The sequence below is a fragment of the Haliotis rufescens genome, unplaced genomic scaffold (assembly GCF_023055435.1).
Source record: "Haliotis rufescens isolate VD_foot unplaced genomic scaffold, xgHalRufe1.0.p SCAF_9, whole genome shotgun sequence".
Lineage (NCBI taxonomy): Eukaryota > Metazoa > Mollusca > Gastropoda > Lepetellida > Haliotidae > Haliotis > Haliotis rufescens.
The window spans coordinates 9,376,637-9,399,489 of NW_025964383.1; the positions used below are offsets into that span (position 1 = coordinate 9,376,637).

A 22,853-nucleotide genomic window follows, 5' to 3' on the forward strand; every position below is an offset into this window, starting at 1 on the left:
TTAGAAGTGAGTGAGTGATAGTACTATAGTGAGAAGTGGGTGAGTGATAGTACTAGAATGAGAAGTGAGTGAGTGATAGTACTAGAGTGAGAAGTGAGTGAGTGGTAGTACTAGAATGAGAAGTGAGTGAGTGATAGTACTAGAGTTAGAAGTGAGTGAGTGGTAGTACTAGAGTGAGAAGTGAGTGAGTGGTAGTACTATAGTGAGAAGTGAGTGAATGATAGTACTAGAGTTAGAAGTGAGTGAGTGGTAGTACTAGAGTGAGAAGTGAGTGAGTGATAGTACTAGAGTGAGAAGTGAGTGAGTGATACTACTCAAATATAGAGTGAGTGAGTGATAGTACTATAGAGAGAAGTGAGTGAGTGAATGTTTAACACAAGTCAGCAATATTTCAGCTACATATCACAGCTATGATTGAAAATGTAGAATGTGTCTTGTGGAAACCTCCAAACAATACTGATATTGCACTGTGTTGATGTTGCACAGGTTAACTGGACTTCCAGGACCATTCAATGACAACACATGCCTAAATAAAGTGATTAAACCATATATCCTGAAACCCATAGTACCTGGAGTACATGACATGGAACAAACAAAGAGTAGGTAGGAACTGCCACTATATTTCTGTTATGAATATCAAGGCGTGTCAACAATGGGTCTTGGGTTTTACAACTCTGCAGAAACTCCAGAGCACTGGGACGATGCTGACAAACCAAGAAACATCAGGCCAACCTAGGACTCAAATCCACTGACATAGATTTCGGATTCAACAGTTATTTGACAGCATAATTTACACAGTTTCATATCAGAAAACCACTGATTGTTAGCGTGATGAGTAGATCTCTCTGGTCAGCAAACGAAGCACCAGCATCCAGTCTCCATTGTGATCATCCAATCCACATTATACACCTCACAATACAGACAAGAGGAAGGATTCCATCATGAAATTACAACTGTTTTAATAGATTTCCACATAGCTACAATGGTATGATATTCACAACAATTACAACAATCTGTGTAGGAGACCCCATGACATCCCGAGGAGACTTCCCGAGGCAAGGGAGGTAACTGACCCTTAAGTCAAAGTCCAGTTTCCACCCTTGTCAAACTGGGCTGGAATTTCTGGGCTCGCCCATTCCTTCTTATATGTTTGAATAAAAATAAAACTTCAGTCAACTTCAGTGTATACACCAGATGGTTTCATACATGTATCTAAACACATTTTACCAGAGCTACCGTCAAACTATTCCAAATCGGACAGTTTTCACCTACCTCTTGAGACCTACAGTGGGTACCCGGGTAATGTCGGGTAATAGGGGGGTGGTACTCAGGTAGTAAATTTAGACTCGTCCCAGCCCTAACTCCAGCAAATATATAACTCCACAATTCCAGTTGACGATACACAGTCTGCAAATCCTGCAATCGAACAAATTCGGCATGACAGTGAACCGGATGTCGATATGATTACAGTATTGTGTTTGGACTATGCACAGCAAATATATAACTCCACAATTCCAGCCTAGTTCAGCAAGATTTGAAACTGAACTCTTAAAGTCAGTTAATTCCCTTGCCTCAGGAAGATGCCTCTTGACTGATTAATCTGGGACAATTAGTTCCAGTTCTTCATACAAATCACGACAATCTCCAAATAAATATACAACCTTTCTGTATCAGCATCTAGTGATGGAGCACTATTTGCAATGACTAGACGCACACTTTCAGTGTCTATATACACAAAACCTTTTTGGAACATTAAATTAACATGTGCATTACAACATGTATGTATTCATGGGTTAGGACATGGTCATGATAAATATGTCGTACTGTGTACCACTGATCCTGTATTACAGAAACAGGTTTGGTAGACAAGCTGATTTGCAATCTCATTAAAATCAGGTTTTAGTTCTCGCTACTGCTGAAAAAAGATCTGAGGACATCCCATTAGGGGTCACGCCAGAACGACCTTTCATCCGACCAATCAGAGCGTCGCTTACCAGATCATGAAAGTGACAGTCGGAATGTGATTTCTAATCATGCAGCCTCGAAAACTTTAAAACGGGGAATTCCAAACGATAGTTACGGGCTTAACGACAGAATCTATACAATCTAGACCATATATTAGCCATTTGTGAATGTTCTTTTTTCAGGTTTTAAATTTTTAAGTGAGAATTTGTCAAAATATGTTTTGAAGCGTAGTCGCCAATTTGAAATTAGTGCCGTAAAGCACGAGAAAGCTGCCTTCTGATTGGCTAATGTCGATTTCTTGTCAGTAATTCCATTGGTCGGTCAGAATTCGCGAAAGGTCGGTCTGAGGTGACCCATAATGGGATGTCCTCAGATCTTTGTTGAGCGGCAGCGAGAACTAAGATCTGATTTGAATGAGATTGGCTCATTTGAAGACAAAACTTGGAATGATTTCCCGACGTGAGAATTACCTCCCTTAGATCTATTTCATCATATCAAGTGAAAAACATTCCTATTTTGTGCAACCATTACTAAGATCCCCACAACTGTTAATAACTTAAATTTTGAATAAACATAACCTTCCTTTCACACATTCACGTGCTAATTTCAAAATCACTGATATTATGATCAACCTGTCTAGTAAAAATAGAACTACTAAAACAGACAAGAATGTTATTTTCTACTCATGGTAAAAATACAACCATGTGAAAAAATTCTAAATAATGTATATTAAAATGTAATCACATACTGTATTATTTCTATGAAATATTTTCATTATTTTATCACAATACACTCAAGCTGATATATTTCATGAACATTAACTTCCATATAATTAACGTCAAACACATGTGAGAGAATCGAGGCATTTTCTATGTGAGTACCTATACTTAACAAATTTATTAAAGATTTATCATGTCTCCTGAAATCAATCAAGGTCTTTTCTATAATATCAACAGGCAAACTGTCGAGTGAAATTTTGTAGAGTTGTCTCCCTTTGATCATTTCATGAATTACAACACCCAAGCTGCAAGCTGTAAAATGTGACATAGATGCTGTGATTTAGGATGCAGAAGTGATCGACAACATCAATCTAATATTCCAATGAGGTGTCACTCATTTCTTAACAACTCCGGCCCACTCAACAAGCCAAATCAATCCAGGTATTGGTGTTGTCAGATATGCTTGGCGACTTACAAGCCGTGCACAGTGCCGAGTTTGTATGGATGAATTGTGGTACGAATGAAAAGGATGATGGCTTATTTCCCATGTCATGTAGATTGGTCTTCAGATTGTGTGCTAAATGATGGTTTCACTTACAACCACAAACATTCAGGTATTGAGATTCCACAGTTGTGTTCATCATCACTGGATGTCAATATCACGTCCATTGCATGAAATGTACAACACTGAAGTGTGACAGGTGACACATCAACACTGTCACTTCACAGGGTGGTGGTGCCAGGTGCTTGAATCCTGGTAACAGCTGATTGTCATGCTGATGTGTTGAAATGGATTACAGTCAATGACAGTGACAGACGTCCGTCACGCCCGGCAGTCGTCTATTACACATGGTATGTGACAGTGTGAGTGTCTTTCTTGCGGTGAGCGTGACACGCCATCATACAGCAGATGACCGTCAAGCCAGCGCCACAGCCCGTGAGGTAGAACGCCCACGATAACGTACAGCTACCTGGAACACAAGAAAGAACATGAGAACATCTCTTCACAAACATTTCAATACCGTTTCAATCCTATTCAAACAAACACTACATCAATCCTTTTCTTGTTTTCTAATGCTTATGACAAAATGTTTCAAAAATGATATCAATAAATTATAAACTTTTGTGCTTGATGTTAAAAGAAGCTGAACATTAATTGTTTGTGTTTAAAATGATTTTCAAGAGTTTTTGTAAGGAAATTAATTTGTATATGTATTGGAGGTGCATAATTTTGAATTTTGAATTCAGAAGCAATCTGAAACATCAATGCATGAATTGAAGTTAATAAATGGAACAAAACAAGATGCTGGTACAACATAATGTTTACTCATTCAATAAATACACAGCCATCTTGGGGCAGCGCTCCGGGGAAGCGAAGGTATTTGGCTAGTACAAAACATGACATTCATGATATACCAATATACCGATAATACTGCTCACCCTTAAAATCAATATTACAGAGACTCACCTAGATTATAGTGACCAGACATGCCATTACACGCCTGGTGAACTTCAATATTACAGAGACTCACCTAGATTATAGTGACCAGACATCCCATTACACGCCTGGTGAACTTCAATATTACAGAGACACACCTAGATTATAGTGACCAGACATGCCATTACACGCCTGGTGAACTTCAATATTACAGAGACTCACCTAGATAATAGTGACCAGACATCCCATTACACGCCTGGTGAACTTCAATATTACAGAGACTCACCTAGATTATAGTGACCAGACATCCTATTACACGCCTGGTGAACTTCAATATTACAGAGACTCACCTAGATTATAGTGACCAGACATCCTATTACACGCCAGGTGAACTTCAATATTACAGAGACTCACCTAGATTATAGTGACCAGACATCCCATTACACGCCTGGTGAACTTCAATATTACAGAGACTCACCTAGATAATAGTGACCAGACATCCCATTACACGCCAGGTGAACTTCAATATTACAGAGACTCACCTAGATTATAGTGACCAGACATCTTATTACACGCCTGGTGAACTTCAATATTACAGAGACTCACCTAGATTATAGTGACCAGACATCCTATTACACGCCAGGTGAACTTCAATATTACAGAGACTCACCTAGATTATAGTGACCAGACATCCCATTACACGCCAGGTGAACTTCAATATTACAGAGACTCACCTAGATAATAGTGACCAGACATCCCATTACACGCCAGGTGAACTTCAATATTACAGAAACTCACCTAGATTATAGTGACCAGACATGCCATTACATGCCAGGTGAACTTCAATATTACAGAGACTCACCTAGATAATAGTGACCAGACATCCCATTACACGCCTCGTGAACTTCAATATTACAGAGACTCACCTAGATTATAGTGACCAGACATGCCATTACACGCCTGGTGAACTTCAATATTATAGAGACTCACCTAGATTATAGTGACCAGACATCCCATTACACGCCAGGTGAACTTCAATATTACAGAGACTCACCTAGATTATAGTGACCAGACATCCCATTACACGCCTGGTGAACTTCAATATTACAGAGACTCACCTAGATTATAGTGACCCGACATCCCATTACACGCCAGGTGAACTTCAATATTACAGAGACTCACCTAGATTATAGTGACCAGACATCCCACTACACGCCAGGTGAACTTCAATATTACATCGACTCACCTAGATAATAGTGACCAGACATCCCATTACACGCCTGGTGAACTTCAATATTACAGAGACTCACCTAGATTATAGTGACCAGACATCCCACTACACGCCTGGTGAACTTCAATATTACAGAGACTCACCTAGATTATAGTGACCAGACATCCCATTACACGCCAGGTGAACTTCAATATTACAGAGACTCACCTAGATAATAGTGACCAGACATCCCATTACACGCCAGGTGAACTTCAATATTACAGAGACTCACCTAGATAATAGTGACCAGACATCCCATTACACGCCAGGTGAACTTCAATATCACAGAGACTCACCTAGATTATAGTGACCAGACATCCCACTACACGCCTGGTGAACTTCAATATTACAGAGATTCACCTAGATTATAGTGACCAGACATCCCATTACACGCCAGGTGAACTTCAATATTACAGAGACTCACCTAGATTATAGTGACCAGACATCCCATTACACGCCAGGTGAACTTCAATATTATAGAGACTCACCTAGATAATAGTGACCAGACATCCCATTACACGCCAGGTGAACTTCAATATTACAGAGACTCACCTAGATTATAGTGACCAGACATCCCAATACACGCCAGGTGAACTTCAATATTACAGAGACTCACCTAGATAATAGTGACCAGACATCCCATTACACGCCAGGTGAACTTCAATATTACAGAGACTCACCTAGATAATAGTGACCAGACATCCCACTACACGCCTGGTGAACTTCAATATTACAGAGACTCACCTAGATAATAGTGACCAGACATCCCACTACACGCCAGGTGAACTTCAATATTACAGAGACTCACCTAGATTACAGTGACCAGACATCCCATTACACGCCAGGTGAACTTCAATATTATAGAGACTCACCTAGATAATAGTGACCAGACATGCCATTACACGCCAGGTGAACTTCAATATTACAGAGACTCACCTAGATTATAGTGACCAGACATCCCAATACACGCCAGGTGAACTTCAATATTACAGAGACTCACCTAGATAATAGTGACCAAACATCCCATTACACGCCTGGTGAACTTCAATATTACAGAGACTCACCTAGATAATAGTGACCAGACATCCCATTACACGCCTGGTGAACTTCAATATTACAGAGACTCACCTAGATTATAGTGACCAGACATCCCATTACACGCCTGGTGAACTTCAATATTACAGAGACTCACCTAGATAATAGTGACCAGACATCCCATTACACGCCTGGTGAACTTCAATATTACAGAGACTCACCTAGATTATAGTGACCAGACATCCCATTACACGCCTGGTGAAGTTCAATATTACAGAGACTCACCTAGATTATAGTGACCAGACATGCCATTTCACGCCTGGTGAACTTCAATATTACAGAGACTCACCTAGATAATAGTGACCAGACATGCCATTACACGCCTGGTGAACTTCAATATTACAGAGACTCACCTAGATAATAGTGACCAGACATGCCATTTCACGCCTGGTGAACTTCAATATTACAGAGACTCACCTAGATTATAGTGACCAGACATGCCATTACACGCCAGGTGAACTTCAATATTACAGAGACTCACCTAGATTATAGTGACCAGACATGCCATTACACGCCTGGTGAACTTCAATATTACAGAGAATCACCTAGATTATAGTGACCAGACATGCCATTACACGCCAGGTGAACTTCAATATTACAGAGACTCACCTAGATAATAGTGACCAGACATCCCATTACACGCCTCGTGAACTTCAATATTACAGAGACTCACCTAGATTATAGTGACCAGACATCCCATTACACGCCTGGTGAACTTCAATATTACAGAGACTCACCTAGATTATAGTGACCAGACATGCCATTACACGCCTGGTGAACTTCAATATTACAGAGACTCACCTAGATTATAGTGACCAGACATCCCATTACACGCCAGGTGAACTTCAATATTACAGAGACTCACCTAGATAATAGTGACCAGACATCCAATTACACGCCTGGTGAACTTCAATATTACAGAGACTCACCTAGATAATAGTGACCAGACATGCCATTACACGCCTGGTGAACTTCAATATTACAGAGACTCACCTAGATTATAGTGACCAGACATCCCATTACACGCCTGGTGAACTTCTATATTACAGAGACTCACCTAGATAATAGTGACCAGACATCCCATTACACGCCTGGTGAACTTCAATATTACAGAGACTCACCTAGATAATAGTGACCAGACATCCCATTACACGCCTGGTGAACTTCAACATTGTTCCAGCCGTAGGGGTAGATAGCCAGCCCTCCACCAATCAACAGGCCTGTAACAGGAAGCATGATGTTACCATGGTGTTAACACATGAACTATATGTATTCTTTACTGAATTATTAATGTGAAATATGATATGCTGCGACCAACACTGCACAGGTACTGCTGTACAAGAGGAGAACATTGACATTTTCTCAAGAGATGGTTTCATTGTTCTCGGTGGAATATTGACACCTGCAACGAAATGACTGAAAAAACCCACAGCAATGACCAAAACATTTTCAGCTGAACATCACCTGGGTACTCATTCTTGCCCAGGAGTAATTTTCTAATTACATCCATCCAACCATCCATCCATCCATCCAACCATTCATCCATCCATCCAATCATACATAAATACTTAAGATAAGGTCCAGCACCAGGCTTCAGTGATGATGATGATGATGATGATGATGATGATGATGATGATGATGATGATGATGAATACCACTAATAGATATATGTAAGTTCAGCTGAGTTTACACGATGTGCAAGAGGGGATGAGTTTTTGAAAAGATGTTGTATCATCTTTCTTGTCAAAGCGCCAGGCTGTTAGATAATACAGCCTTAAATGAAGCGCAGTTGATGGTCTTATCACAGCAGATAGCCACTTAATGCCCAAACATCAGGGAAATATTCCACCTAACACTGATTTATGAGAAGTAATATAAATATAAGCAAGAACTGATATACACCTTCCTTTCACAGACTACCTCAAATCATAAACCTTTCAATAATCTATTCTCTAACACTTCTGACAAAACATTTTTTATTCTGAGAGATTTGTTGATAAATACTTTTGGGGAGTCGTCCATTTTAGTGCATCTGAATAGATTCCTGATTTAAAGTCAGAATTAATTTATTGCTGCAGCTGTTTGGGCGGAAATAACGGCTGCAATATGTAATTTATAATATGTATTTAGTAATTGTGTAATTCTGTTGAAAATAATCACTGAATAAGTTTGTCCGTCTTGTAAGTTACCGGTACAAAGTTTGCAGTTGGAGGAATGCTTTTTTTCCTTAAAAAAGTTTTCCACTTTTTAGTGTTTGGGATACTGATCTGTAAACAAATTTTCTTGAATGTATCTGAATGTATCTTGACGTTTATGTTGTCTACTATAGTCAGAGGATGGTATAGATCATTGTGCATTGTCTGTGTCGAGCTCACTTGGTTATTGCCATAGCATTAAATTTCTTAGACAGGATTTCATCATTAAGTCTAGACAGATATAAATAACACTAAGAGTACTTTTCCTATATTCACCTGTAGCTAGGTGATTGTTTATGCAGTGTATTCAACCTCATCACCAGACACACAGACACAGGTAGGCTTGTGGACAGTGTTCTATATTCACCTGTAGCTAGGTGATCCATTTATCCCCTTTATTCAATCTCATCACCAGACACACAGACACAGGTAGGCTTGTGGACAGTGTTCTATATTCACCTGTAGCTAGGTGATCCATTTATCCCCTTTATTCAACCTCATCACCAGACACACAGACACAGGATGGTACTGGTGTGTATCTTAAAACAGAACTGAAGTTTATCTGAACTGAAGTAACTACACTGACTATATCTGATGGAGGCACGGGTGGCCCAGTCATCTAAGGCGCTGTGATTCACTGTGTAGTGTGCGCCAGAAACCTATGATTGTGAGTTCGAATCCCAGTTCGCCCCGATTATGTTTCTAGGTTTGTCAGCACTATAACCATGGGTTTCACCGAAGTGGTAAACGTCTGAGACCTGCATCACTTCGGGCTTTCCTCCCACATTAAGCTGACATGCCATGATAAAACTGTAATACTGTTGGCGTTAAACCCAACTCACTCACTCACTCATTTATGGATGTGCCTGCCAAAAGTCATAATAAGACAAAAACACATTTATGAAATCAACTTCAAAATTTGATTGAAATCTTTATTTATAAAAGTGTTTCTTTAACGGACATTATTTAAAAAAAAAATTCAAAGTCAATGAAAGTCATGTGACACAGCACAAGTTAATCTGAGCTCAATCAAAACAGATGTTTTCTATCAATTTTGAATTTCTTTTACTTCTTTTGCAATGTCATATTATAACATGTCGGTAAGATAAATTTGTTATAGCAGTATCACAAGGTCTCAAAATGTTTGGCAATACATCAGTGGGCTTTGTTTGTTTTGCTTTTTAATGCCACAATTGACAAGCCACTCCATCGGGTCAAGTCGGCACACACACTGCTAGGGCTGACCCATCTTCCCTAGGCAAGGGAGTTAACTGACTGTAAAAGTCCAGTTTCCACCCTTGCCGAACTAGGCTGGGATTATGGAGTTATATATTGGCTGGACTACGAAATCGACATCCGGTTCGTAAGCAACATGTATTTCAACGTGCATATTTCGGTCGACTGCAGGATTTGCAAAGGATGTGTACCATCAACTGGGCATCGACAGATATTTTCCAAATCTTTTCATGTGTTTAATCAAGGTGCTGACATGATTTGATGCACTTCGCGAGGTAAGATGCGTTTTATTACAATATAGATCTTGATCATCGAATAGATCGTCTTGACTGGGCCCCGCCATTTTGTTTGAAAAAAATGCAAGTAATATGATAGGTGGAATCTGGTTGGTCAATAGGGGGGGGGGGGGGGGGGCATAGCAGGGACAGAACTCGTGATGGCGCTACGATCACGATCTACCCCAGAAATTCCAGCCTAGTTCTGCAAGGGTGGAAACTGGACTTTTACAGTCAGTTAACTCCCTTGTCTCGGGAAGATGGGGCTGACCATAACCTCCTCGCTTAAAAATACCCATACCCTTAGGACTGTCTTTTGGTGCTAAGAACATGTTTGTTTGTTGTTTAACGCAACATTTTGCAATATTCCAGCTATATGACAGCACTCTGTAAATAGGTCTGGACCAGACAAACCAGTGATTGACATCACGAGCATCTATCTATGCAATTGGGATACAATGACATGCATCAACCAATCCAGTGAGCCTGACCACCTAGTCCTGTTAGTCGCCTCTAACAACAAGCATAGTCGCCTCTTTTAAGACAAGCTTGGGTTGCTGAAGGCTAATTTAAACCTGGGTACTCACTCTTCAAACACTGTGTGGACAGGACACTTATCCTCATACAGATGAAAGAATGCATGTATTATATTGTGGTACATATCACAATACATGAATAATTATTGCAGAGCTCCAGATAAGCTTTTGGTGTTGTGGGTATTTTACCCATGCATTTTAAAATCATTGGGTATCAGTAATTCTATCTGCATATTCAAATTTCTGTTACCCACTAGTTTTTACACATGTGGGTATTTAAGTGAAATATTTAAAAACACTATTCATCCAGTCCCTGCAAACTGGTGTCGTGTGGGTTCGAGAGCTTTATAGGACTCAAAAATACCACGATACTTCCACACGAAAGTGTGATGGCAAATGATCATGATGTGACTGTCATCGTGGAGTTTGGCAAGGTTGACGGAATGCCCGTTTATAATTTCAAAATAAGTTGCTGATTTGCTAATCGAATACGCAGGGTTACTTCACAATATTTTTATGATACGCACAAATATTATTTTTGTAGCGTATCTGTAATGTTCGTTGCGTATTTGATACGCTTGGATTATATTTTACTGCGTATTTCTGCATTTCTGACGTGTTTCACGCAGATACGCAGCTTATCTGGAGCTCTGTTATTGCAATAAATAATACCAAATTCCGGCCCAAACCCATCACTAATTTAAAATGTAATGAGTTTCTTATGTCTCATAAAACTAAGACATTAACCGTCAGGTAAAATATGATTTTATACGGGAGAAGTGAGGAGAATCTGTTTATCATTGTTTATCACCAGCTGGTAACAGTAAACATAATCAATGTATCACCTTTCTGTCATACATCAAACAGTCATAAATCACCTCGTGTATGACCATGTGATGCATGACACTGCCACAATTGACATGGGAGGAATACCACAGTAGATAGAACTAACCAGACCACATGTGCCGGTAAGCTATCAACATTCTCCCTCCCAGAACCATCCACACAGATACTGACCATGTCTATCACATGCACATAGCTGTCACTCAATGTCAACATCAAAGGCTGTCTCTGATTAACATGACAGCCACAAGTGACAGGACACATACATCACACACAAGTAACTGTGACTGGCTTTAATAATTGAATTTGTGGTGTCTGTGTCTTGTCTCAGATTAAAGATACAGTTTCTCCTGCCGGTGAGTCTGGACAGTTTGTTGTATTTTCAGAGCATTTCATATTTCTACTTGTCATACGAAGTGTTTGAAATGAGCATGTGTAGCCTGTATGACTCTGTGTTGTGACAGCTGGGATATTGCTTGGTGTTCACTTGCTACAAGTATCTCAGGTCTATTTTAAAGCATTATAAGGACCTGCCTTAGGCTTAAAGTGTCTATTTTAAAGGATAGGTGCTACAACAGTCTTAGTGCTAAAAGTGTTGTCAGTTCATCTTAAAGCATAGGTACTACCTCAGTCTTAGTCTAAGTTTATCTTAAAGGGAGCCTTCGGGCAGCCTAGTGGTTAAAGTGTTTGCTCGTCTCGCTGAAGACCCAGCTTTAATTCACGGTACAATGTGTGAAGACCATTTCTGGTGTCCCTGCCGTGATATTGCTGGAATATTGCTAAAGGCAGCGTAAAACCATACTCACTCACTCATCTTAAAGCATAGGTACTACAGCAGTCTTAGCCTAAGTTCACCCTAAAGCATAGGTACTACAGCAGTCTTAGCCTAAGTTCACCTTAACGCATAGGTGCTACAGCAGTCTTAGCCTAAGTTCACCCTAAAGCATAGGTGCTACAGCAGTCTTAGCCTAAGTTCACCCTAAAGCATAGGTGCTACAGCAGTCTTAGCCTAAGTTCATCTTAACGCATAGGTGCTACAGCAGTCTTAGCCTAAGTTCATCTTAAAGCATAGGTGCTACAGCAGTCTTAGCCTAAGTTCATCTTAAAGCATAGGTGCTACAGCAGTCTTACCCTTAGTTCATCTTAAAGCATAGGTGCTACAGCAATCTTAGCCTAAGTTCATCTTAAAGCATAGGTGCTACAGCAGTCTTAGCCTAAGTTCATCTTAAAGCACAGGTGCTACAGCAGTCTTAGCCTAAGTTCATCTTAAAGCACAGGTGCTACAGCAGTCTTAGCCTAAGTTCATCTTAAAGCACAGGTGCTACAGCAGTCTTAGCTTAAGTTCATCTTAAAGCACAGGTGCTACAGCAGTCTTAGCCTAAGTTCATCTTAAAGCACAGGTGCTACAGCAGTCTTAGCTTAAGTTCATCTTAAAGCACAGGTGCTACAGCAGTCTTAGCTTAAGTTCATCTTAAAGCACAGGTGCTACAGCAGTCTTAGCCTAAGTTCATCTTAAAGCACAGGTGCTACAGCAGTCTTAGCTTAAGTTCATCTTAAAGCAAAGGTGCTACAGCAGTCTAAGCCTAAGTTCATCTTAAAGCACAGGTGCTACAGCAGTCTAAGCCTAAGTTCACCCTATAGCATACATGCTACAGCAGTCTAAGTGTAAGTGTAAGTGTCCTAAGGTCTAAGCCATGCATTGGTTTTTTAAAAGAGCTGTAAGTCTATCTTAAAGCATAGAAGCTATAACAGTCTTTTTGCTGCAAGTGTTTTAAGTTCATGTACAGGTGGTACAACAGTTGCAGCACTTAAATAAGTCTATTTTCAAGCATAAGACTTACAACCGCCTAAGTGGTACTTTGCTAAATAAGAGGAACATTAATCGTAGCTAATATTGCTTTGTATGACACAGTTCATGTCCTTGTATAAAAGCCACCCAACATACCATGTACAATCGGTTGTGAACAGTTAATCAATGTCATGAAAAAAATCATATTTTTTTCTGTCCCTGTTACAATGTGTTTTTTCCATCCTTGAGATCAGCATCAGCTTTTTATGGGTGTGTGTGGAATGTGTGGCTTCATCTACATTGCCTGAAGAGACAGCTGACTGAAATGACCGTGTTGTTTATGTCAGCCAGGCTTGATTGACACAAACAAGACATTGATATATTTCAGTAGCAGTGTTACTGAGCTTTGCTTTGTCTGTGGGGCAAATGCTATCTACAAGTTTCTATTTCTTTTCATTGCAACAAAGACCAATATTGACAGGAACCCTTGAAATCTTTGGTTTATCTATTACTTGTTCCTCTGTGACCTGGAAATGACCTCTGCAAGTATACAACAAGATACCTTATCCTGTTTTTCTGAAATATTTCATGAAACTGTTTGTACACCAGAAACATTTGACCTAAACCTGTCCACCCATTTTCAAAATGTAGTTCTAGTGGGCAAGTGACTTAGATAAAAATATTGTGTTTTCTTATTTGCTACTGTTAGTCAGTGTTTCATGTCAGGAAATATCATTTGGTTTTGTTTGTTTGTTTGTTTAATGCCACACAATGTTCAAGCTATATGATGGAGGTTTGTAAATAACTGAGTGTGGCAGAGCTACGGATAAGCTGCATAATTGCGTAAAATACCCCCCAAAATATTCAAAACCCAATTACTTTCAATAAATTTGCGTACATAAACGCATATATTAAATGAAAAACTCAAATGTATCAAAACAGCAAGCGTAAATACCCATTGAAGCTTTATCAACATCCGAACAATGGACCTAATTTTCGAACACAATCACGAGCTAATTTATTTTCCGTGTCAAGCCTATAGTTAGAACCCTTATATACATCTGAAACATTATTTTATATTTTTTTAAATTTAAAATGTTAGCTCATTTTGGGGAAAAAAACATAAAGTGATGAATAGATGAGTGAAAAAATATTGGTTACCCAATGAAAAATGTAATAACCCAATTAAAATACAAACCTTTGAGTAAAAACTCAATTGCTCAAAAAGTTATCTCGAGCACTGAGTCTGGCCCCTGACAATCCAGTGATTGACATCATGAGCATCGATTGATCTTTTACATCTAGCACGGGTTGCTGAAGACCTATTTTAACCCGGATCTTCACGGGTTGGAAATTTCATTTGGAACTAAGAGTGTTAGCCAGAAGTTAAAATTACAGCACAGCACATACTTATTAATACTTGCACATCTGAAACAAAACAAATATTTATTGACACTGTAAAATACAAACTTCCACTCTCACTCTTATGAGCTCTCTCTAATCTGAGACAAGAAATGACATCACAATGGAAACAATGATGTCATGATACAGTTCATGATGTTTTCTGCTTCCATGACAACTGAATCCTGAACCAGATGGCAGAATGCAGAGAAAAAAGAAATTTTGATTGATCATTCTTAATACATAATTAATGTGACATCTATTTCACCATGCTCAAAGGCCCAAAGAACAAATTTTGCAAATTTAGCATTGAGAAAAAATCATACTTATCAAGAAAAGTATTCATTTATATGCAGTGACAAGTCCAGAAGATTCTAGGATCCAATCATGTTGCAGCACTTACAATGTTTCTATAGCAATCATGTCAACTGTGGGCATCTACCCCAGGAAAGGGAGTTAACTGACTGCAAAAGTCCAGTTTTCACCCTTGCTGAAACAGGCTGGAATTTCTGGGCTTGATTGTAGCATCCCTTCTATATCTCTCCTACTGACCAATCAGATTCCACATCTCATATCACTTGCATTTGCTTAAAAAAAAACCGGGGGAGCCCAGTCAAGATGATTTGATCAATAATCGAAATCTATATTTTGATGAAACTCTTCCTTCACAAAGTTCATCAAATCATGTGAGCATCTTGCTTAAAAACATAATGAAAAGACTTGGAAAATATCTGTTGACGCTGAACTGACAGTACACATGCTTTGCAAATCCTACAATCGACTGATATCTGCATGGAAGTTTATGAACCGGATGTCGATTTCATTATGCGATTTTGATTGGGCTATGCATAGACTCATTAGTCCAGCCAAAATATAACTCCATAATTCCAGCCTAGTTCGGCAAGGGTGAAACTGGACTTTTATAGTCAGTTACCTCCCTTGCCTCAGGAAGATGGCTGCGGGAAGTTAGTCCTAAATAATGTAGGTATCCGCAGAGATACCCATGAGAAGGTATCGACAATGAAACCCATGAGCAGATATCGACAGTGAAACCTTGATCAACGATTATAACCTGAGACAATCAGAGATTTGAACCCGTGACAACTTGATATGACTGGGCCACACATACCCAATGGACCCGTGAAGATTCCGGGGTAGAATATGTCATCAGCAACCCATACTTGCCATAAAAGGCGACTAACGGAATCAAGTGGTCAGGCTCGCTGACTTTGTTGATGCATGTCATCAATCCCAATTGCGTTGATCGATGCTCATGATATTAATCACTGGATTGTCTGGTTCAGACTTGATTATTGACAGACCACCGTCATACAGCTGGAATATTGCGCATTAAACAACAAACCAACCAACCAACCAACATCCCCAATGTAAATATTAATGCTATTATTACATTAACACTGATGACTTGACAACAAACATAACCTGAACAGCGACACAGGTGTTGACAAGTACACCTGCGTCACAGGTTCCCCTACAACTGTCACTCACTCAACTTTCACCATATTAATGGCGATGATATCCTTCACATGATAATTCACATCTGTCAATCAAACGTTTATGAATTGTGTCAATTTCTATGTTATAGTATGTTAACATTTTTGTCTGTAATTTAACCTACTGTATCTATCCCGCTGACCTTTCATACAAAGTCTATCTGACACTCACTTACTGTGCCAAACCAAATCAAAGGGAAACTCGGCAAAGGTCAAAGGGTAAATGCCAGTCAAAGACCACAACAATGCCAGAACAAATAATATCAAATATCATGTTCCATTTACATTAACCATGGCCAATTTTCAATTTGGTCAGTGATATTCATGTCACCAGTTTCAAATAGATCAAGAAGAAAATTGATGGATGTCAACGTCTTTGTTATGGTACACAACGTTTCCGTGTATATAGTTTCTCCTTAATTACGAGAATAATGCTATGAAGCAGAGAATATATATTAGTGCTGATCAGTGATAGCAATGGACAATTATGGAAGGCAGGAAGGCAGGACTCCAGCTATCCCAATCGGACATTTGCATTTAGGCCATGCCCCCTTCAAATAGCGTATTTTAGTATGACTTTTCACACACATTACAAGTTGTAATTCCTTTTGGGTATCACTTCTAAATGCCATTCAAGGACTTCAAATAGATCATTCATATAGATGTTTTTATTTTATTTACATTCATCGGTTTTATTTCAAGTTGTACATCATCATTTCGTGTGCTCATAACACAAGTATCTTTGTCATGTACTTAAAAATGAAATATGTGTTGAAACTGACACTATTCATACACTGTTAAAACTATTATCTTTAGAATGATGAATAGTGTCAATTTCAACATATCTTTCATTTTTATGTACATAACATAAATACTCTTTGTGTCCTTTGATCATATTTTACAAAAAAACAACAACAACATATTAATGAGCATCAAAGAGTAGGGAATGACCATTTTCACACAGCGAAGCTGCACAACGCACGCGAGTTATGTTGACAATCTAGCATCAAACCCTGCGTACATTTCCCACATACTGCTGCACATTGCCAGGATTATGTTGTACATTTCATGTGATGTACATAGCAGGCAGGACCTCCGACCCCTAGGTGAAATGAACAATGGCAACACAACTGGAAACACATGGTCTACGGAGGCTGGCCTAGGGATTGTTTGTGCGATTACGATCAGGGCATGAAATATACATGCTATCAGTGAAATCATGCAGTGCCTTGGGAGGAAGCAGGAAAAAACGTGTAAAATAAGTGTTGGTCTTTAACCAGATCACTACACAAATACCATTTTTTTAGCAAAGGTCAGGACGATAGAATCTGCGATTTATGGGCGAGGTGAATATTTACAATTTACTGATTAGGCTAATTTGTAATACAAGACATGTTGCTAGGAAACAGTTTTTATGTTGAAGTGGGAATGTTTTGAAAGAGCCGTCATCGAAACAACCTTATGATTATTAGAGGTTTTATTAACAGAAATACATCTTCACAATTAACTTTATCTTGAAATTACAATTTATGACTGTTTTACAAGCTTGATGTAGATCAGTCTCCCTAACATGGTCGTCATATTTGTTCCCACCATTGTTAATAATGTTTGCCGTCATGATAACTATTAAGTTACGTGTATACGATGTAGAATGCTACCATGCATCTTAAATGCATAAGATAAACTCTTGGATGAATTATTTACATAATTTACACAGCAGGTCTTGGAAAGTATTCTGCAACCACACTAGAACTCCAGCATGAGCCAGGGATATATCAGTTGTGAGGAAAACACTCCTCTACCACTGTACCCAATGTAGCTGTAAGATCCAAGCACTCCTCTAACACTGTACCCAATGTAGCTGTGAGATCCAAGCACTCCTCTAACACTGTACCCAATGTAGCTGTGAGATCCAAGCACTCCTCTAACACTGTACCAAATGTAGCTGTGAGATTCCAAGCACTCCTCTAACACTGTACCAAATGTAGCTGTGAGATTCCAAGCACTCCTCTACCACTGTACCCAATGTAGCTGTGAGATTCCAAGCACTCCTCTACCACTGTACCAAATGTAGCTGTGGGATTCCAAGCACTCCTCTACCACTGTACCCAATGTAGCTGTGAGATTCCAAGCACTCCTCTAACACTGTACCCAATGTAGCTGTGGGATTCCAAGCACTCCTCTACCACTGTACCCAATGTAGCTGTGAGATTCCAAGCACTCCTCTACCACTGTACTCAATGTAGCTGTGAGATTCCAAGCACTCCTCTACCACTGTACCCAATGTAGCTGTAGCTGTGAGATTCCAAGCACTCCTCTAACACTGTACCCAATGTAGCTGTGAGATTCCAAGCACTCCTCTACCACTGTACCCAATGTAGCTGTAGCTGTAAGATTCCAAGCACTCCTCTAACACTGTACCCAATGTAGCTGTAGCTGTAAGATTCCAAGCACTCCTCTACCACTGTACCCAATGTAGCTGTAGCTGTGAGATTCCAAGCACTCCTCTAACACTGTACCCAATGTAGCTGTAGCTGTAAGATTCCAAGCACTCCTCTACCACTGTACCCAATGTAGCTGTAGCTGTGAGATTCCAAGCACTCCTCTACCACTGTACCCAATGTAGCTGTGGGATTCCAAGCACTCCTCTACCACTGTACCCAATGTAGCTGTAGCTGTAAGATTCCAAGCACTCCTCTACCACTGTACCCAATGTAGCTGTAGCTGTGAGATTCCAAGCACTCCTCTACCACTGTACCCAATGTAGCTGTAGCTGTAAGATTCCAAGCACTCCTCTACCACTGTACCCAATGTAGCTGTAGCTGTAAGATTCCAAGCACTCCTCTACCACTGTACCCAATGTAGCTGTAGCTGTAAGATTCCAAGCACTCCTCTACCACTGTACCCAATGTAGCTGTGGGATTCCAAGCACTCCTCTACTACTGTACCCAATGTAGCTGTGGGATTCCAAGCACTCCTCTACCACTGTACCCAATGTAGCTGTAAGATTCCAAGCACTCCTCTACCACTGTACCCAATGTAGCTGTAGCTGTGAGATTCCAAGCACTCCTCTAACACTGTACCCAATGTAGCTGTAGCTGTGAGATTCCAAGCACTCCTCTACCACTGTACCCAATGTAGCTGTAGCTGTGAGATTCCAAGCACTCCTCTACCACTGTACCCAATGTAGCTGTAGGATTCCAAGCACTCCTCTAACACTGTACCCAATGTAGCTGTAAGATCCAAGCACTCCTCTACCACTGTACCCAATGTAGCTGTGGGATTCCAAGCACTCCTCTACCACTGTACCCAATGTAGCTGTGGGATTCCAAGCACTCCTCTACCACTGTACCCAATGTAGCTGTGAGATTCCAAGCACTCCTCTAACACTGTACCCAATGTAGCTGTGGGATTCCAAGCACTCCTCTACCACTGTACCCAATGTAGCTGTAAGATTCCAAGCACTCCTCTACCACTGTACCCAATGTAGCTGTATGATTCCAAGCACTCCTCTACCACTGTACCCAATGTAGCTGTAAGATTCCAAGCACTCCTCTACCACTGTACCCAATGTAGCTGTATGATTCCAAGCACTCCTCTAACACTGTACCCAATGTAGCTGTAAGATTCCAAGCACTCCTCTACCACTGTACCCAATGTAGCTGTAGCTGTAAGATTCCAAGCTACAGAGCTGTCTTGGACTTACTTTGTTTCCGTGGCCAATGACTGATTTTTTTAATATTCGGATAGGGAAACAGTTCATCTATCATGTATAATTGTCCATATGGTTTGCTCGTAGGCGAGTTATAGGTGGACTGACCGACTACATACTGAAGCGTAATCTGTCATAATCAATTCAAAAGGATTTTTCATTACTTGGTTCATGATTTCTCATAAAAAAATTAAATATAGAACAAAATAAAGCAAAAATATGTTTCTCTTACAACCAAATATCCAGTGAACAAAAATTTCCAACTTTGATCAGAAAGGGAAGGGAGGTTACTCTGTGACTCCAATTCAAGGAAACATTTTAAGGAAATAAATTTATTCAGTTTCATCACAGTAAACCACTGTTGTGTCACAGCTGAAGGGACCTGCCAAAATAATTCGAGCTATCTGAGGTTCAACACAACCATATGCAGGTAAAAGGTTTTACTTTGAGACAACACATCAAAGTTCAACACAATGGTGTTGGCTATATTTCATTTTGCAGATCAAGCTTCTAATTCATTTGACCACCTCCGTGGTCTTGTGGTATATCGTCAATTCGGAGAGCGTAAGGCTTGACCCCATGGCTTCGGCATTCCAAAAAAGACGTTAAAAAATGCTACTTGTTGTTACCCTGCCTAGCGCTCGGTATTAAGGGGCGAAAAGAAGGACAGGTCGGCTCGGAGTCAGTATACTGTGTCTGAGTGGCGCATTTATGTTAAACGGTGGCATGGTATATCAGTGAGCTAGCACTATAAAATCGGCATGAGTCCGGACTAATACAAGCAGCCACACACACGCACACATGTGCATGCTTGTCGATTTAAGAGCAATAATCTTGAACGCAACATTTAACCCCATTTCACATCGCCTCTAATCCATTTACATTATTAATTCATCATTGACCAAGTATATCAAAACAACTCATGAACAATTGATACCGGTAACATGTTCAAATCAAGCATGTAAACCACTAATGGCAGGGACGCATCCACCTCTCTTTCCTGTCTATATCTTCCCTCCTTCAGATATAAACATTCTCCTACTTGAACCAAACCTCTCTGACCCCTTGCGACCACCAGCATGGCTGTGTATTTATACACACTTGAAAAGGCCACACAAGTTGGGTGAAGGTATCACAGATTAACTTATCGATTCACCTATTAAAAGTATTCAAGGACATATTGAACGTTTGGTTAACCCTTTCTCAGGTAAATATATAACAATTTACAGGAACTTACGACAAATATTTTCTCTTTGATCAGAAAGGGGCTTATTTTCATGAATAATGCCAAATTAATGTTCACAGAGAATATTCAGTTTCTTGACGGGTGTGTCATGGGTGGCCCATTCGTCTGAGGCACTGCAATTTGCCCTGCAGAGTTGCATCCCTTGGGCATGCCAGAAATCTGAATTACTGTCCAAGCAGCGCTAAACCCAAATCACACACTGACTTACTTGATACTGACTTCATATTGTTATATTTTAATCAGATATTGATTAGTTATTTTTCAATTATTTATGTTTGATGTTTTTACATCACATCAGTATTTCAGCCGTATTGGTCTTAAATCAAGTCTGTGCAAGGCACACCTTTTTTGTTCCAATTGTGACAAAGATCTGTAGATCTAGGTACAATAGCTCTGACACTATGCCAGGTTACAAATTGTAACTAACCAGTCTTTGCTGGTCAGATATTAAGAAAAATTCTTATTAAAAATATATATCTAAAATATGAAAAAAAATATAAACAGCGCCCAGAACAATGCTTAATTTCAGCTGAGGCAATGTAGACTTGCCAGATTATTATAGGCTTGAGTCCTTTAATAAATTATTCTCTAAGGCAATTGGGATCGATGATATGCATCAACCAAGCGTTACCTTAGTCACCTTTTAAGACAAGCATAGTCACCTTTTACGGCAAGCATGGGTTGCTGAAGACCAATTCTTCCCCGGATCTTCACGGGTCTGTTCATTATATACGTAAGTTATATATGATCTTATGTAGGAGATAAATCGGGGATTTTTTAACAGTTTGTTGTATCCGTTTGTTTGCCCTATCCGAGTTCGTTATATCCATGTTCATTATATCCGTGTTTGTAATATCCGTGTCCGTTATATCCGTGTTCATTATATCCGTGTTTGTTATATCCATGTTCATTATATCCGTGTTCGTTATATCCGTGTTCATTATATCGTGTTCGTTATATCCGTGTTCGTTATATCCGAGTTCGTTTTATCCGTGTTCGTTATATCCGTGTTTGTTATATCTGTGTTTGTTATATCTGTGTTCATTATATCCGTGTTTGTTATATCTGTGTTTGTTATATCCGTGTTTGTTATATCCGTGTTCGTTATATCTGTTTGTTTTATCCGTGTTCTTTATATCCGTGTTCGTTATATCCGTGTTCTACTGTTATAACATCTTCCAGCAAGTCCCCAACTGATCACTGGAACTAGACTTTTCAAAACATTTATTTTTTTATCTTTGAAAAAACTGAAACTGATCATGATTTGAATACATGCTTTTTCTAAGTTTCAAAACTGAAATAAAAATCCTCAATAATTCCCATTAATTTGTTCTAAAAGATGTACTTGATTATTTTTGAACTATGTGTGTTTTTCTGTTTTTTTAACTGTTAGATTTTCTAGTCAGCTCTAATCAAGTTGAAGGGACTTGAGAGTGTCCGCTAATCTTATTTCAAGAGAGTCTGATTCAATGATGTTCTGCTTCACTGACAGGGCTTCTGGCAACAGATCCACTTCTCCAGGCCAAATGAATTAAACTGATACTGCTAATTTGTTTATTCACTTAACCTCCCAGTGCAAAGCTGCATCTGCAAAATGCAGACGTTTAATCAGCTAGCTT

At 39.5% G+C, this 22,853-nt stretch overlaps 1 protein-coding gene across 1 annotated transcript in view; it reads right to left on the reverse strand.

Annotated features, from left to right (window-relative positions):
* Nucleotides 1-942: 942 nt before the first annotated feature.
* The window catches only part of LOC124148580 (LHFPL tetraspan subfamily member 6 protein-like), an 81,338-nt gene continuing 59,427 nt past the window's right edge, over nt 943-22,853 (reverse strand). The window contains exons 2-3 of the mRNA XM_046519733.2: nt 7,609-7,707; nt 943-3,655 (exon numbers count right to left, since the gene is read on the reverse strand). Of these exons, the coding sequence (XP_046375689.2) occupies nt 3,528-3,655; nt 7,609-7,707 (227 nt within the window). The 3' untranslated portion in view covers nt 943-3,527. The remainder of the gene's footprint in view (nt 3,656-7,608; nt 7,708-22,853) is intronic.